Raw genomic sequence first — 18,093 nt, forward strand, 5'->3', positions numbered from 1 at the left:
CGAATCTTGCCAGCACCAGACAAAGAATGTACTTTCTAAGGATGCCAATTCCTGCTGATTTTGACTTTCAAGGGGTGGAGCTGAGGAGTCTGCATTTTGACACACTCCCCGGCTAAATCATTAAGGTCACTAAAATGTGAGAGCCATTGACCGGGAAGCGTGGGTGGCAAGACGTTGAGGAATCACGCTTGGACCGAGTGGCACTGAGCTGGAGAAGGGATGACAGTGAAGACTGCAGGCTGAGAGGAGAGGCCACGTGACTGGAATCTTGGGCCCAGAAACTTAGCACGACCCCTCAGCGGAGGAGCCATTGCAGGCCGGACGTGCCTGCGGCAGCGGGAAGGGGAATGGTGGCGCCGCCAGTCCCAAGCGAGGCCTGTGGGGAGGCCGTGGGGGGAAAGGTGGCAAGATCCGTCGGAAGGAGCCATCCCCTCCCACGGGGCTCTGTGCCCTCCAAACCTGCCCGAAGCCCGCCCCATCTCCAGCCCTACGCTCATGACTAAGCACTCTTGGTTTGGAAGAACCGGGGTGAACACGCTCCCATGGGGGCCCGGAACCTAAGATTTGTTCCTTCTGATGGGAACAGAGATTTATATATTAATGACCATTATTCCTAAGCAAGGCCCACAAGAAGATCATTACGTTTTTTAAGATGTTTTCTCCAACGCTGAATATCGTATGTAAATTGCTCTCTTTGAAGTTCTACTGTTCAGGGACTCTGCTGGTTTTCCTCTTCTCTGCCCAGGAAGGGGTGGTGGGGATGTCATTTTGTTTAAAGATTCACCTGGGCCCAAGGGGCCTCCACACTGGGGGTGGGTTTTGCCTCGGCTCTACCTTTGGGAAAGGGATCAAGCCTCAGGCCGTGCCCTCTGCCTCCCAGGAGCAGACGGCTCGGGCAGTCACGTGGCTGCGTGCCCGCGCCCACCCCACTCCCGCGGGAGATTCAGAACTCCTTGGACAGTGGGCTTCCCCATCTTTAGGCCTCGAAGCTGCGAGTGTGTGGGAGATACCCCGCAGACAAAAGGAAGCTTTCCTGTGGTTTCAGGACGCTGTGGTAACAAGGATGAAGGTGCAGTAGGGCCCAGGGAAGGGTCACCCCTACTTCTGGGCAATGCTTGCAGAGCTGTGTACTGATCCCGAAGGTGCCAGGCCACGAAGCTGCGCACCCTTTCTTCTGCCAAATAAAACCCAGAGACACTGCATCTTCACAATGAAGCTTGAAACCAGTCAAGCACTTTTTTTTATTAAAAAAAGAGAGAAAAAGTCTAATGGTAAAGTATATAGTCTATACATGCTACAGCTAGTTTTTCATCACTCCTCCGTCACATCATATATACTCGCGTTTCTCTGTGTTAAAAGGAAACAAAACCCACCACGAGAGTCTGTCATTTTGCCGAGGAGGAGAGTGCTGAGACCTCCAGCGACGTCCTGGGAGCAGGCAGGAGGTGGCGGGCGCGCTGTGGAGAGCCCGCCGTTCCCGGGGGGACGTAAGCGACGGCCTGCGACTTGGGGGCTCCCTGAAGCGGGAGATGCGGGCTGCAGCTACGGCAACCACAGTTCATCGTCTCCCGTGAGTGAAAGGGGTGCCACCAATAACGACACAGCGCGAAGGCACACCCAGGTAACACGTGGACTCCTTAGTCGCACTGGCACCGCTATTGCTGCGGGAGCCCGGCGGGCGACTTCTCTCGCAGGCACGGGAGACCTGAGCAAAGGCCGCCGCCGCACAGCTGTGTCCAGCCTCTTCGAGGACAGTGGAGGTTGAGCCCTCGTCCCCGATTGGCTTACTTTGGACAGAAAATAGAAACAGGAAGGAAGACGGGACGCTGGAACACGAGGGGCTGGGGACCTCAGCAGGATAGCACCAGAAACCAGATGTCACCCCCACGGAGAGGGGCGGTGCAGTCGCGGAAAGGGCGCTCGCAGGGGGGCCCAGGAGCAGGCGAGGAGCGTGGAGCCTCCAGTCTGAGCTGGGCAGCTCTGCCTGCCACGCTCGCGGGTCTGGACGCGGGAGCCTCACCCAAGGTGGGCAGCTCCTCCAGGCCGGCGGCCTTTCCCCGGGCCAGTCTGCCACCGGGTCATCTTTGGTCTGCGGCGCAGTATGGCTGTCTGCAGCCGAAACAAAGCCCTGAAAGACGGGTCTGGACAGCCCGCGGAGGGGACAGGACTGCCACGCGTGGCTCAGGCCGTTAGGTGTCCACCGCCCCAGTCCAAGGGCAAGGCCAAGGCCGCCAGTGGGCAGCCTGACCCGGCGCTGAGAGACGCGGGCGCGGTGGGAGGGTGAGGGCCCGGCCTCGAATGCGCTTGCTCCGGGTGCCCAGCCGCCAGCCGCGCGAGGCAGGAGCAGCCGCTTCTTCACCCCGCTCAGTGCTGGGGACTTGGTAAAGGCTAAATGAACTCTCGATTGTCCAGTCCTCAGCCTAAGGTCCTTCCTCCGTCGTAGGGAGATTCAGTACCCGCCTTGCAACGTGGCTCCTGTGTTCTCCCACTTCCCATCTGGTAATGAAAGCCCCAGCGGGTTTGGGAAGGTTTTAGGCCCAAGGACTTTGCCTCAGAAATTGATTATTTGCAGTGGCCTTGTGGCAGAGGCTTAAAATGACTACTGAGAGCCAAGTATGGCTCCAGTGATCCCCCGGGAGGGTAGGAGCATTAAAAGTGGTTCGAGCTGGAGCTCAGCTTTCCCCCAGTCTTGGCTGGGACAATGACATAAATCCACCAAATAGCAAAGAGAGATTCTGAGCGAGAAATGGGAGCAAAGGCTTATTTTATCAAGTGGTGGTCTTGAAACTCAGGCCAAAGTTTGGTGGCACCACAAGACACCATTTGCCCTAGGATATAAGATAAAATAGTTGTCACAAGGTAGCAAGCAGTGGTAAGGAGAGGGAAAAAAAAATCTTTGGCCACCTTTGGGCTGGTATTTGGCCTGTGACCTACTGAAATGTGTGACCAAAGGGTGGAGGAGACACTTAAAATCAGAGGGAGGGTCACCTGATTCCCTGGAAGCCCTGCACACATTTCCCTGCTGAGCACAGAGGAGATATCATTGGCATGAGGGAGTGAAAAAAACCCCTGGAATTGAGTCCCAGCTTGGTCACTGGACAAGGCTGGGCATGTGATTTTACCCTCTGAACCTTAATTTTCTGATCCTGTCCACCTGCAGAGCTGTTGTATTAAGGGAGGGGGCGTGTTCAGGTGCCGGTGACCTGCCGGGTGCTTGGCATGGGAGCGCTACGATGGCCCTGGGCCCCTTCCTTCCACAGCCACGACTCTGGACTGTTGCATATGCTCCACCGGCCGCTCACAGAATAGCAACGACAGTCCTGGGTGGTGCAGACCTAAGTCCCCAGGCAAGGACTGTTGGGGGAGTCGCTGGCATCAAGATCCACCCCAGCTGCCTGGGGAAGTGGCCACCGCTGTAGCAAAAGGAGCTGCCTAGAGGAGTCCTCAGACCATAGGTATGACCGAAGGAAAGGACAGTGAACAGAGAGGAACGTGGCTTCCGTACCTACAGTCATGTCAGCATAATAATAGTAAAAAAAAAAGTAAATTCTTTCATTTGTAGAAAAATTTTCTGTCCAGAGGAAGGCGGAGCCAGTCCATCCCCACCAGCCGCCCCCTGGCAGGAAGGAAGGAGGCAAAAGAAAAACTCCTGCAGTGGAGTCAGTGGACGAAACTCAAAGCTCTTCGCAGCGAGGGACAGAGCCAGGCGCTTCCCGGTGTACTCGGCACCTAGCAGAGTAGGCGCTCAGAAAATACTTGAAAAGGTCACGGAGAGCCAAGAGCAAATCAGAAAAAGAAATCAGAGTTTTGTCTTTTGAAATGTAGTCAAATCCTGCATAACAGCTTCACAAAAACGAAAGTGGATCAGAACTCGGGAAAACTATGCCATGGGGCCTCCTCCCTAGTGAAGGGACCTTCCAGAGGTGGCAGCCCTCCCCGGGTTCCCTTCTCCCCCTGGCTGCCATCTGCCCCGGGGAGTCTGTGCACAGGGCCAAGGGGCAGGTGGCCCTGCACGCTGACTGGACGAAGGGACTGAAGACGCTCCTGGGCATCAGAGGAAGCTCTTTTTCCTGCAGAAGCAGCCAGAGCCCGTGTGGCTCTGTTTGCATGAAATCTACGGCACTGCAGGTAGACGGTGAACATCCCCAGGAAAGCTGGCTTTGCGATTTCAACAGCACCACGGCAGATGGCCACTGGGAATCGCTAGGGCAGGGCCGCCTTTTCTCCCGCAGGCTCGGGTGGGACGGGCAGGGGTTCTGCTCTCACTCCCCCTGGTTCCCAGGCAAGAGCTCCAGGCTGGGAGCTGGCAACTCAGGTCCTGACTCTGGTTCTGCAGTGACTTAGCTGTGCCTCTCCATGCCTCAGTGAATTACGTCTGTCAAAATGGGTGGAAGGGCTGCCCTGGGCTCCTCCCAGAGAGAAAATACACTGGGCGAATGTATGAAAGAGGAAAACCACTCTACCACCGCCGGAGAGGGGCAGGAAGCAGTGGCAGCGAGGGACAGGAGGTGCCTGCTTGGCTCGCAGGGCCCTGTCTCCTTATGGGGCTATGCATGCTACGCTTAGTTTGGTGGGGGTCCACCTGCTGGTCCTCGAGCCACCAGGGCCCTTTGAGGGTGGCCCATGAGGCCACCTCAGCTCCATAAACTCTTTTCCCTGGGCGGGGGGCGGAGGGGCACCAGCTTGGGAAGAGGGAAAAGGGCTCTGTGCCAACCACTGGGACCTTGGCATCCCCCTGCCAAGCAGAAGCAGCTGTTGAGTCCAGGACAGCCACAAATGTCCCCTCACGCCCACCACAAGGAAGCCACTTGGACATCTGCTCCTGGCATCCAGCCAGCTTCTATCTTTCCTGCCTGGTTTGCCTCTTACAGGAGAGAGAGCAAAGCATTGAAGTCAGGCAGCCCTGGATTCAAATCTTCTCTCCTTTTCCTAGCTAGTGTGTCCTTGGACGCATGCAGCCCAAGTTTCCTCATCTATAAAATGGGTATGATATTACAAGGGAGAGTTGTTACAAGGATCCAACATGAATCCAAAGTGCCAAGTACAGTGTTTGGCACCCAACAGCTACTCAGCAAAGGGTAGTCACAAGAGGCTTGGCTTGTGAATGCACTCCTTATTCAAACAAACTGAAACTCTTGCTCTAGGTAGACAAAAATGAAATGCCCCAAGTAGAGAGTGAAATTCTTATCTAAAAGCCCTGGATGGACTGGAGCCTGCAGCGGGGAAGTGGAGCATGCTTGAGGCTGGAACCACCCTTTGGGGCTGGAACCACCCTTTGGGGCTGATCATGGTCCCAGGTTAGCAGATGGGAGGCAGGGTGGCTGAGTGGACACCCAGGCCACGCCCAGGGTAGCTGCATCCAGTTGAACCTCAGAGGCCCATGGGCCTGAGGTCCCAGGGAAAAGGACACTTTCTCTGGGACTGGCAACGGAACTGACTTCTACAGGATGAAGTTCTTCCGGGTACCAGGTGTTTTGGAAACAGTGAATAAAGCCGCTGGGCTTTTAGAAACATAAAGTGAGAGCAAGCTTTTAAGGACAGGGTGGGCTGCCCCTTACTATGCCTCATCCAGGCAACAAGAGACCCTTTCTGGAGTTTCTCCTCTAGTCCTGAAGGCCTTGGAGTCACGCTCCCACCGCCGGGCGGCAATGCCATCGGCCAGGAGGAGACGTTCTCTTAAGGCAGGGACAGAAGGCGAGGGCTGCGGCTTCCGAGCCTCCAGGGACGCTGTGACGAGGGATGAGACCAGGGACTCCTGCGGTCTCAGCAACTCACTCCCTAGCCCAGGGCAGGAACCCACAGTACTCCAGAGTTGTCTGCCTTGGAAGCTGTGTAGACAACGATAAATTAAGAGGCATATTAAATATGGGGGTGAAGCCAGCAGGGACCAGGGGGCCCTCTAGGCAGGAAGGGAGGCGGCTACGGCTTCTTTCTGAGATAGTTGGAAGGAATCCACCCTTCCCAGGAGGGGGCCCCGCTCAGGACCTGGCAGAACCACCAGCCGCTGCTGTTCTTCTCCCGGACTTCAAACACCGTGCCCTCCTGGAAGCTGCTGGTATCTTCGTCTCCTTCGAAGCTGGCCACGGCCACATACAGAGAGTCCTTCGGGCCATCCATGCCAGGGAAGGAGGCCGCAGCTGCTTTCTCCCTGCCTTCTCCCGCTTTGCCAGGCCCCCGCGGCCCCAGCCCGCCTTTGACGCGCATGTCATCTTGGCCTCCCAAGGAGCTGGAGAGAAAGGGTTTGGCCTTTGGAGGGACAAGCAGGGCACGGCCTGGGGCGGGAGCTGCCTTGCTGTCGCTGGCGTCTCGCTGTGGACTTCGGACCTCTGGGAGGGGCCTTGACGATGAGGAGGTTTTCTTGGGGGGGGGTGGTCTCCGGGGCGGGACCACAGGTCTCTGCTGGGCAGCCTCCTGGAGAGGGACAGGCATGTTCTTGGGCAGAGGATCTGTGGTCTTGGCTGGCCTCAGAGGGGCTCTGCAGGACACCTCCTTTGGGCTGAGCCCATCCTGTTTGCCCGTCCTGTCCTGGGCGCGGCCAGGCGCCTCCCCTGGGAGGAAGCTTCGGCTGAAGGCCACGTCTTGGCCCCCACCGGCCTGGGGACTCTCCCCATCCAACAAGGATTTCTCCTGAGCCTTGGCAGGCCTCAGCTTACTCCTGAGGTTGCAGATGTCCACTTGGTCTTCGCCCTGAGGTGGCTCTGTCCTGGGGGAAGGAGCTGGCTTGGGCCTAACCTGAGGTTTGGTCTTCAAGAAGGGGTTCTGGGGAATGGCTTCTGGCCTCTCCTCTGGCAGGTCGGCTTTGGGCTTGGAGATGGGCCGGAGGTTGGGCTTCTTCACCTCCTTGGCCAGGACCTTGTGGCCACACTCCAGCCCCATGTCGTTTCTCAGCTGGAACAGTTTGCTTTTGTCGGGCTTGGGCTCCGGCCTCCTGCTGTCCCGGGCTGGGGGCGCGAGCTTGGCGGGGATCATGGGCAGGATCACGCCGGGCGGCTTTGGGGAGCCGCGCAGCTGCTCCCCGCGCTGCCGCTCCCGCTCCCGCTCCAGCAGCTCGCCTTCCGACTTAATGATGGACTCCTTCCTCGGGGGCAGGCTGGGCTTCTCCTCCAGGTCGGGGTCTGGGATCTCCTCGTAGCCTGCCGACGAGGACATGTCTGCAGACGCCTTCCGCGGGACATCCTTCCCGCCCTTCCAGTCTTTGGACCACGGCATCCCGGAGTCCGCAGCACCGTGCGGCGCGTCGGGCAGGGGCCGGGCCGGGCCCGTGGCTTCACCGCCCGTGCTGTTCTCCACCGCGGCTGCGTCCCCCAGCCGGAGCTGGGGCACTTCGCCTGGCAGGGGGGCCAGGAAGTTGGGCCTCGAGGCACTGCTGGTCTTCTTGTACTTGTCGATGAAGGTTGCCGGGGCCCAGCCCTCCTTGTCTTCGATCTGAATGTACCACCAGCCGCTCAAGTTCTTCTCGATCACCTGGAAGGGAGGACAGAGAGAAGCACTGAGGATGAACGATGCCAGGACCAGCGGGCGGAACGGTGTGAGAGCCCGTGTGCTGCTGAAGCCCTAGAAGCCGGCGCTGTGTCCTACTCCGATTCTCCTACAAGGTCTATGGGGGACCATCTATGGAGACCACTGTGTACCAGGAACACCTGACGTGGGGTAGGTTCTTGCCCAGTTTCGGATTCCCCCAAAAGCAGTCCCTGAGACATGGACTTGGGCACAGGTACTTAGCTGGAGATGAGGTCCCAGGAGGTACACGTGAGGAAGTGGAGAGTGTGAAGGGAAGGGGAGAGGCCAGTTATGAACCAGGTATCACTGGGGCTTGACCTGCCAGGGCCCTCTGGGAGCTCACACACACAGCCTCAGAATGGTCCCTCTGGGGTGGGGGCATTTATCTATGGATCCCCTCCTCTGGGCGGTGGGCAGCTGTCAGGTCGCAGAGACCCGTGCGCAGGTGCGGGTGGGCGGATGGAGCTCAGGCAGGCTCTGCCGCACTTCTGACGACGGGGAAGCAAACACCACAATCACCCAGATCCTGGCTTCTTTGCCTGAGCACTGGGCAAAGTGGCTGGCTGGTGTTCACAGAGGTTACACCGTATGAAAACGCCTGTCTTCAAACACCAGAATTGCACCCGGCTGGAGGGGACGCCCGTGTTTACACACAGGGGGCCGAGGCGGGTGGAGCGCGGCAGATTTCCATCTCGTCTCCAGCTCCCTCTGGGGCACGCACCTGCTGAACGGAAGGGTGGGTAGAATCACCCATGTAAGATCTTATGTTCTCGTTTCTTTTTTGTCCAGTACCGGATGACGGAACGCACACAGGTGAAAGGTGCACATGCTACATGTTATGGGCTGAACTGTGTCTCCCCCTCTTCATGTGTTGGGGTCTTGACCCCCGGTACCTCTGAATGTGACTGTACTTGGAGACGGGGCCTTTAAAGAGGAAACGAGGTTAGGCCGGGCACAGTGGCTCACGCCTGTAATCCTAGCACTCTGGGAGGCCGAGACGGGCAGATTGCTTGAGGTTAGGAGTTCGAAACCAGCCTGAGCAAGAGCAAGACCCCGTCTCTACTATAAATAGAAAGAAATTAATTGACCAACTAATACATATAGAAAAAATTAGCCGGGCATGGTGGCGCATGCCTGTAGTCCCAGCCACTCGGGAAGCTGAGGCAGCAGGATTGCTTGAGCCCAGGAGTTTGAGGTTGCTGTGAGCTAGGCTGACAGCCACGGTGCTCACACTAGCCTGGGCAACAAAGCGAGACTCCGTCTCAAAAAAAAAAAAAAAAGAGGTAACAAGGTTAAAATGGGTCATTAGGTGGGCCCTAATCCGGTGTGACTGATGTTCTTAAAAGAAGAGAAGGTTAGAAAACACAGACCAAGGGACGAGCACGCGAGAACGCAGCAGGAAGGTGTCCATCTGGGAACTAAGGAGAGAGGACACAGAAACCAAACCTGCCAACACCCCGATCTTGGACTGCTAGCCCCTAGAATGGTGACGCAATAGGCCAGTGCTATTTAAGCCACCTAGTCTGTGGTATTTTGTCACGGCAGCCCGAGCAGGCCACTGCACTTCATCCCCCTGCAGGCTCTTAGATCTGATGAATGCTCACAATGCCCTGTGAGATGGGAACTGTCATCTCATTTTATGCACGCAGAACGGAGCCTCAGGAGAGCGGAGGAACTCAAGGGGGTCTTGCAGAAAGCCAACGGCAAGGGTGGGCTTCAGAGCTGGAGCTTTTACCACCCCCAGCCCTTGCTGCCGCTCAGAAAGGGGGACGTGCCTGGAGAGAGGCTGGTTCTGGGGTGACACATTCCTGCAGGAGCAAAGTAGGCTGCGGGCACCCGGCGGTCCTGCTCGGAGAGGGATGGCAGCCACAGACCCCCGGCCGGCATGCCGAGGCTGGGCTCCGGGGCCTGCAGACCTGGGTTCTAATCCCGGCTCCACTACCTACTGCCTGAGGAGCCCGGGCAAGCCACACCTCGGATTTCCACACCACAGAAGGAGGAGGATGACGAGGACAATTTAACTCCCACTTGCAGGATTCACGACGGCCACGTGAGCTGACGCAGACAACGGCACTTGATAAAGGCCGACAGGCAAGCGCGCCCTGTGATGTGATTAGAACGGAGGTCGCTGAGAGAGCAGTGCGCCTTGCCAGGCAGCGCCTGCCACGTCCCTCTGGAGCCTTCCTGGAGGAAAGGGCATGGGGACATCGCTCTGCACGTGAGGTGACCTGCACCTCATCAACACTTGGTAGCTCTGGCAACAGTTAAAGGCCACGCTGGGCACACGAGTCACTGTCAGCGCAGCCGTGAATCCAGCGATGCTAACGCTAAGGACATAAGCAACGTTAGACGTATCCGTGAGACGTGCTCAGCTTACGCTCTGTGCACAGGACGGCGGCAGACGCGCCGAACGCCTGGCGTCTTCACCACGATTACTGGGAGTCTTCATTTACTAGAGAGAAGCCAAGAGCTGCCGTGAATAGAAGCCAATGCAGGATCACAAGAATGAGGGGAATGAAAAGAGCCTGGGCGTTAAAACCAGAGAGACCTGGGTTCAAATCCCACCTTCTCCTAACCCCTCTGGGTCTCAGGAACTTCATCTGCAAAATGGGTTGGTGAAATTGGCCTCTTGGGGCTTCTGTGAAGATTAGCTAACAAATAGGTAAGGCGCCTGGCCCAGAGAGGCACCTACATCATCACCACCAGAGAAACATGTCTTGAAGACACACAGGCTGGACAAGGAGCCGAGCTGCCCCCGCAGCTACCGCTGGAGCACCGCGGGCCGTTAACGAGCTCTGATGATGCCGGAATGAACCAGGAAGGAAAACCGGAGAAGAAGGAAACAGAACATAGGGATTTATCCTAGTAACAGAACACCTGATTAGGCCTACAACCTCGGTGGTAACTACTTCCCACGTTAGTCCCTCATGTTATCACGGGCAGAACCTATGCTGATATCATGGAACGACAAAGCAGAGCAATTTCAACAATGGGTCAGATCTGCTTCCTGGGAAAGAATGTTGGATGTGTGAACTTTTTATTGGATCAGCTTTAGCAAAACACAGAGAATAAAGGCCAGAAGTCAAAAAAGGGGAATGGTCTGGCTGAAGCGGAGGTGGGGCCCAGAGGAGACTCTCCGATGCCGGCAGGAAACACCAGGGATCTGCTAAGTCCACACACGGCACCAGCGCTCAGCCCCAGAGCACTGTCCGGGCACCGGGAGCAGCCCTGGGCAGACTCGTGAACAGTCCGAGCCAGGGAGAGGTGGTGCTTATCGGCAAGTGTTCAGTTTACCAGCGTGCTCAGGCCATGGCGTGTGTTTGTTGAAAATGCTGGAAACTTATTAAAGGCTGTATCTTTTTTTTTTTTTTTTTTGAGACAGAGTCTCACTCTGTTGCCCAGGTTAGAGTGCTGTGGCGTCAGCCTAGCTCACAGCAACCTCAAACTCCTGGGCTCAAGCGATCCTGCTGCCTCAGCCTCCCAGGTAGCTGGGACTACAGGCACGTGCCACCATGCCCGGCTAATTTTTTCTATATATTTTTAGCTGTCCAATTAACTTCTTTCTATTTTTGGTAGATACGGGGTCTCGCTCTTGCTCAGGCTGGTCTCAAACTCCTGAGCTCAAATGATCCACCCACCTCGGCCTCAGAGTGCTAGGATTACAGGCGTGAGCCACTGCGCCTGGCCAAAAGTATATCTTAAAGAAAGTTTAATAATGTTTTCCAGCTCTCTGGGAAAGAGATCCCTGTGTAACATGCAAGTTGGACTTCCGGTTTCAAGACAGGAGATGGAATGATCAGCAGTTTCCCCCTCTTTGTAACAAATCCAGAAAAAGAAATAAATGAACCCCAAAGCCAAGCTTGGAAGGAGGATGGAGAGAAGGATTAACTGGTGTAACATGGCAGCAGCGGCCAGGCTTTTCCTATGGCCTTTCTAGGCCTTTTCCAGGCCTTTCCTATTTTTCTTGTAAAGCAGGCGAAATAAAGGAGACCGATTACAGGTGGAGACAGTGAATGTGAACGCCTGGGTCGCACAGCCGCGACATGCTTGGCCTGGCTCACACGGCCCACTCTGGTACTGGCACCAGTGGAAGCTGACCAGCTCCGTGTGTGCACCCCCAACCGGGCTGCTTAACTGCCTGCTGTCTCTTCTTGCACAGCCCAAGCCAAGTACTAATACCATGGAGAGAAGTAAAATAAGTACCAACACCACTACAAAGAATTTATAATTGGTAAAAAAAGATAAACAATAACAGGACCTTAAATTGAATATACTCAATATCCTTAGAGAGATACAGAGGGCCATCAAATTCATGACATGAAAGAATAGGTGAAACAAGAAGAGGTGACCGGGAAAAAGAATCAGTAAGAGCTCTTGGAAATGAAAATTATAATTGTTGAAATAAAATAAGCAACAGACTGAACTGCTGAAGAGCAAATGAATGAGCTAAAAGATAAAGCAGAATGTTCCAAAAACGCAGCACAAAGGGATAAAAATAGAAAATATGAAAGAAAAGTTAAGAAACACGGAACATAGAGCCAGAAGTTCCCATATCTGTTTTGTAACAGTTCCAGAAGGAAAGACTAAAAAGATTGAAGAGAGTCAATATTTAAAGAAATAGAAGTGGAAAATGTTCTAGGAAGACCTTCTGGGTCCTTATATGGAAAATGCCCAGCACGTGCCGAGCGGGATGAAAACAAACAAACTCACACCTAGTTACACATCGGCGCCATTTCAGCACTCCACTGATGATGAAAGATAAAGATAATGAGGGACTCGTGAGAGAATCAGAGAAATGACAGATTAGGAACAAAAATCGGTGGACAGCAGTTGGTTACTAGCAACACTGGATGCAAGAAGAGAATGAAACAATATATTCAAAGGGCTGATGGAAGACTACTTCAAACCTGGAATTCAAAACTCAGTCATTGACGAAGGGAAAATAACACTAATTCTTATATTGTCAAGAAAGCATTATGTAGAGAAGCGGGGCACTGCCCACAGTTAAGGACACGTTGTGTGTGGCACTGCAGAGGCTAACACAGGGTAGGGAAGGGACACTAATGCAAACCAGGGAAGGCTTCCTGGAGGAGGCAGGGATTTGAAGAGTGACATGGATTTTGATATGCCAAGCTCAGTTCAAAAATGGCCTTGGGTGCCTTCCATCAGAAGGCAGGTAGAGGGCTAGGAAGTGGATAAAGGAAGGTCACTGATGGCAGGGAGAGTAAGGGAGGTGGGGGTCCCGGCTTGACCAGCAGGGATCAGAGAAAAGCAGTGGAAACAAGGCTGAGCAGCGATGGTGGGAGGAACAACCCTCGACTGTGGAAAGATGTTAAGAACCAAGCATATGTTCTACGTCGGATTAGCAGGCGTGTGTTTTACAGCAGCCAAATGGGGACCTGGGTGTAGCACTATCTTGCAGCCCAAGCAAGATGCCTTGTGAGTTCTCTCTGTGGATTTGAAGTTGGAAAGACTAGAATGGTAAAAAAAAAAACAAAAAAAAAAAAACAAAAAACTAGGGAAAAAGAGCAGCTAAAAAGCCTTGTAGAGCCCTGAGACATTTCTGCTCCCTCAGTTTCTGTGTGTGAACATGGATTTGCATTTTATAAAAATTAGTTTGAGAGACTTCAAACCCTTGCAGACAGCCCTCCTTCAACAGGCTGAAGGATAGTTGGCTTGAGGAGAAGTTTCTGGAAGGGTCTGGGCAGAACCAATGGTGGTGAGGGACCAGGATGCACCTCCGGGAAGCCACCTTCTCCCAAGCTCACTGGGAGGCTTCTCTGGCACTCGAGGGGAAGAAGCAGAGACGAACGAAGTCCTGCCTTTTAGATGCAGAGCTGGAGGGGAACCAGCGGACCCCCAGGAACATGCCACACTCACGCACTGACTCAACAGTCATCCGGTCACTCATTTCCTCCATGTATCTGAACGTTCATTCATACAGTAATCATTTACCAAGCATCTACTTGGTCCATTAGGACTAGCCCCAGTGCCAGGGCTCTGAGCATGAATGAAGAAAACATCCTTTACCTTCCAGCTGTTGAGCTGGAGGTTAATGGGGAGAAAGATTTTTCATTTATTCAACAACATTTATTGCAAACTTACCACGTGCCAGGGACTGTGCTAGCCGGTGGGGACACGGAAGTGAAAAATTGATATGGTCTCCACTGTTCCGAAGTCCCCAAATATCAGGCAGATAGATAATGACAGGCTATTATTAAATGCTGTGGTACAAATCTGGAGACAGATATGGGTTCAAAGCCTGGCTCTGTCATCTTTTAGCTGTGTGTCGATGGAGACAGCACCTTAACCTTTCTGAGCCATAGCTCCCTCATCTGAAAAGTGGGGATAACATTCCCATCTCACAGGAGTAAATGGTTAAAGGATGAACAAGGTACTACAAGGAAAGTGCTTAGTACAGGGACCAGTACCTAATCAGTGCTCAATAAATGTTAGCTTTTGTTATTTTTATTCTTGTCTTGTTGGTAAACATACAAATCGCAGAAGAAATCCCTAAACCAGGGAAGGCCACACGAAGATGACAGACTGAGACTTGAAGGTTGAGCAGGGGTTAGACACAGGCAGGTGGGCAACCTGGGATCTTTCTATGCCAGGCTTTACTCAAACAGCTCCTGTCCCCAGGGACTTGCAACACCATAGGATGAGTTTATTAATTAAACTGTTCATCAGGAACATGCTACAAGCCAGGCTCTGTGCTGGGGATATTGTCGTGAACAACACAGACAAGGTCCCTGGTCTCAGAAAGTTTATGTTCCAGCTTGGGAGAATGCACTACAAACCAGCCATCCACCCACTGAACTAGCCCCCCACCCACCCGCCTCCCAACCAACCAGTATATAAAGATCTCGAAGCAGCAGCTGGAGCTCTGGGAAATCAGAGGAGGAAGCAAGCATGTGTTGCGAAGGTGGATGGGGGAGGCGCCCCGAAGCGGGGGCAAGGGGCTCGCAAACAGCTGGACCCATCCCCTCATAGAGAACCTGCACTTGCAATGTGGCCAAGAGAGTGAACAGGAGCCTGAAGCTAGAACCTGGGCTCTACCACCAGCTTTGTGAATGATGAGCTCTGGGAACGCGGCCAGTGGACCTGCACTTGTCTGTTTCCTCATCCATAAAATGGGACAATACCCATAACCCTACTCAACAAAGCTGAAGGGAGGGTCGATGTTCCAGGGACTTCTGTTTTTGTCTGTCGCAGCTAATACTCCTTCAGTTCTCCCTGGGCTTCCCCTCGGCCCACCTGAGCTGCAGGAATGTGAGGTGGGCTGGCCAGAGCCCACAAGACCCAGCTCTGGGACACGTGCTGGAGCGATTGGATCATGGAGAAAACAGGCGAAAAGCCTAGAGCTGCCAGGGCCACCTTCCTCGCTCCAGGAAAAAGTGTGATGAAGCCAATTTAGAGAAGAATGGAGACAAGAAACAGCAAGATGAAGCCCTGTTGAGAGCTTGTGAAGGGCTGCAACCAGCCACGTCTAAAGACAAAAGACATACAACACCTGCATGATGATGATGATGATGATGACGATTTCTGCTCAGGCAGTCTGAGCACACTGGCACCTGACGCCAAAGACTCCCATGGATACATTTAAAACCTGCTTTGAGAAGCTAAGCGTTGACCTGCTCGCCAAGCAAGGGTCCCTCCAGCTGCCGTCTTCTCCCTCCTTCCTCTTTTTCATCGCCAAGCTCCCTGAGTTTCCCACAGTGTCCCCACTTGCTCCCGTTCCCTCTTCCGACTCCCGTGATCTGGGTGACGGTCCCGCTCTCCACTGGGTGCTCCTGCAGAGTCCCAGCAGCCTCCTTCCTGCTTCACAGACTCGCCCTTCCAGCCTGGGATCGCTTCTGCCTCCTTCAGCCGCCCCACCGGCCACAGTCTTCCTACCGCCTCTCCGACTCCTTTCCAGACTCTTCTTCACCTGCGGGACCACCCGTCAACGCCAGGTTCCCACAGCCTCCTCCTCAGCCCTCCCCTCCTCCCACTCTTCCTCGCCAATTCACACGCATCCTCGGTTCACCACCAGTAGGCTGTGACTCCGAATTCAGCACTCTTGAATTCAGACTCGCACACACCCAGGCGCCTGGAGACCGCTCCCCCTGGGTGTCCCACAGTCAGCTCTGCTTCCTCGTGCCTACAGCCCACCAGAAACCCAATTCCTACCCGGTCCGGCCGAGGCGACGCCTTAAATTTCCCCTACACTGTTACATGCGAGGCACTCAGTACATGTGTGCACAATGAATGAGGACGAAGGGGCAGATTTTTCTGTAATAGGTTATGACACAATTCAGAATTTTCCCAAATCCCATCCCTCCAGCCCTTGACTCAAATAACAGCAAAGTAAGAAGATAAAGGGATTTCTTTGTAGTGAAACGTCAAGATGCTTCGATGCCCCTGGAAGAGGCCAGGAGATTCTACGGGCTCTTAGGACCCAGTGGCCAGAGAATGCAGAACCGACCTGTTGACCACAGTGTCTAGGAACACCTGGGCCACATAAGTGCCTGGTGGAGCCACTGGCACGCTGGAGGGAAGGAGGGAGGGAGGACGGGGCCCGAAAGAGGAATGCTCGAGGAGATGGGCCGACGGTGCCCGTGCCCCGGGCTGTCAGACAGTGCCCTGCGCCAGGCATTGGAGCTGTGTTCTTTGGATGAAAGAGGGGGGTGAAGACAACTCTTCAGAGTCCCAGAAAAGTCCCTGGCACGTACAGCCACAGCAGGTGCCCCAGGAGTATTGGATGTATTGCAAACATGAATAAATTAAATCAATGCCTCCCCAGGTGTGGTAGGGAGGTTCTGGCCAACTCTTACTCATGATAGGATGGACGGGGGGATGCGTGTGACTGCTCACCTGCTTTTGAACACTGTCTAGAAAACCATCTTTGCCAAAGCTTTCTAATCCCTGGTTCTTGGTGCTATCCTATTATTTTCTAGCTTTTTTGGAAGCATGGGAAAGAGTCACCTTTAAGCTCTGACCTAACAAGGTCTCTGGTCTCAAAGAGTTTATGTTCCAGTTGGGGAGAACACACTCCAGACCACCCACCCACCCACCCAACACATAAAGGCCTCGAAACAGGAGTTGGGGCTCTGGCAAATCAGAGGAGGAAGAAAGGCAAGGCAAGAGCACTGCGAGAAGAGAGAGACTTCTGTTGGCCTCTGTCCAGGGAACAGAGCAGGCACGTGGGAGGAGGGGCAGGAAAGGAGAGAGAAGTAAGAAGGGAAGTGGGAGGTGACACAAACGGGAACAAAGCCAGTCGCACAAGCCCACTGTGCGATTCCACTACGTGCAATGTCCAGAACAGGGAGATCTACAGAGACAGAAAGTAGACGAGTGGTTGCCAGGGCCAGCGGGGAAGGGCTGAGGGGAAACGGGAAGCGACTACTAATGGACGAGGGGTTTCTTTTTGCTCTGGAATTTGGTAGTGGCGATGGCTGCACAGTTCTGTGAATACAATAAACCACTGAATTTTTATACTTCAAATCGGTAAATTGTATGGCATGTGACTTATGTCTCAGTAAAGCTGTTAACTCCCCTCCCTCCCTGAAAAAGAAGTAGAAGGTGAAAGGAGAGAATTAGGAGGCGACGTGTGGAATCAAGAATCACAGCAGGCACAGGAACGCGCGGGCCACTCACCTCGACCTTCAGGCCCGCCTGGAAGCTGATGCCGTCGGGGATGGTCGTCTGGAACTCTGCAATGGTGTAATACTCTTCCTCCACTTGGGGCGGGATGGGAGGCTTAGGCAGGTTGAGACCGCGAGGCTGGCAGGATTAAACACAGGGCTGACTCCAGTGGTAAGGGCATCGCTGCCACGCTGAAGCAGGTGGACTAGGGGGCTGGGCGCGCAATCACCCCAAGGGGGTGCTGCAGACCTACTGGATTCTAAGGGACAAAGCAAAGAGGACCATGCAGACTGTCACCTCCTAGATGAGATCGCACTGGCCCTTCAACTTCAGAGTGACAAGAAGACACACGGGACATGGGCTACAGTGAAGGTCTGGGGCGAGGCAGTGCTCCCTGACACAAGAGGCAGCAAGTGTTGTGTGCAGAACACAGGCTTGCAAGTCAGACCCATCTGGGTTGGAAATACGACGACTGCAACCTTGGGCAGATCACCTCCCCTTTTGGAGCCTCAGTTTTATCTCCACACAGTGGGTATAATCACATATCGACGGGGGAGGGCTTTGCTGCAAGCATTACATAAGTTAACGTAGTGGAGCTCACTGCACACCCACAGGTGCTCAACAAATGGCAGACATTAAAAAAAAAAGGTTACTTTTCAAAGTATTGGCTAGAAAGGTCCCTAGAAAATTAAAAATGGAATATGGAAGAAGACCATCAGAATGGCACCATAAATGATATCTGCGGCTCATCCAAGCGCGGGTGTAAGTGGCCTTACTTGAGAAGACTGAGCTGAGACACAGGAAGTGGCTCTGGAAGCAGAGAGCAGTCCGGAGGCCTGGCTGCCACGAGCACTCTCGGCCGGGCCAACGGCGTCACCTGCCTGGGCGTCACCTGCCTGGGCCGCAGCCCGTCCCCGTTAGCGGGCCTAGCGCTCACACAGCTGCTCTGCAAGGCCAGCGTGTGGG

The 18,093-nt window shown here is 54.3% G+C and overlaps 1 protein-coding gene across 1 annotated transcript in view; it reads right to left on the bottom strand.

The window, feature by feature from the left end:
* Positions 1 to 1,204: 1,204 nt before the first annotated feature.
* The window catches only part of SH3PXD2B (SH3 and PX domains 2B), a 105,028-nt gene continuing 88,139 nt past the window's right edge, over positions 1,205 to 18,093 (bottom strand). Inside the window, exons 12-13 of the mRNA XM_012765497.3 lie at positions 17,140 to 17,265; positions 1,205 to 7,464 (exon numbers count right to left, since the gene is read on the bottom strand). Of these exons, the coding sequence (XP_012620951.3) occupies positions 5,920 to 7,464; positions 17,140 to 17,265 (1,671 nt within the window). The 3' untranslated portion in view covers positions 1,205 to 5,919. The remainder of the gene's footprint in view (positions 7,465 to 17,139; positions 17,266 to 18,093) is intronic.

This window comes from Microcebus murinus, chromosome 21, assembly GCF_040939455.1.
Source record: "Microcebus murinus isolate Inina chromosome 21, M.murinus_Inina_mat1.0, whole genome shotgun sequence".
Lineage (NCBI taxonomy): Eukaryota > Metazoa > Chordata > Mammalia > Primates > Cheirogaleidae > Microcebus > Microcebus murinus.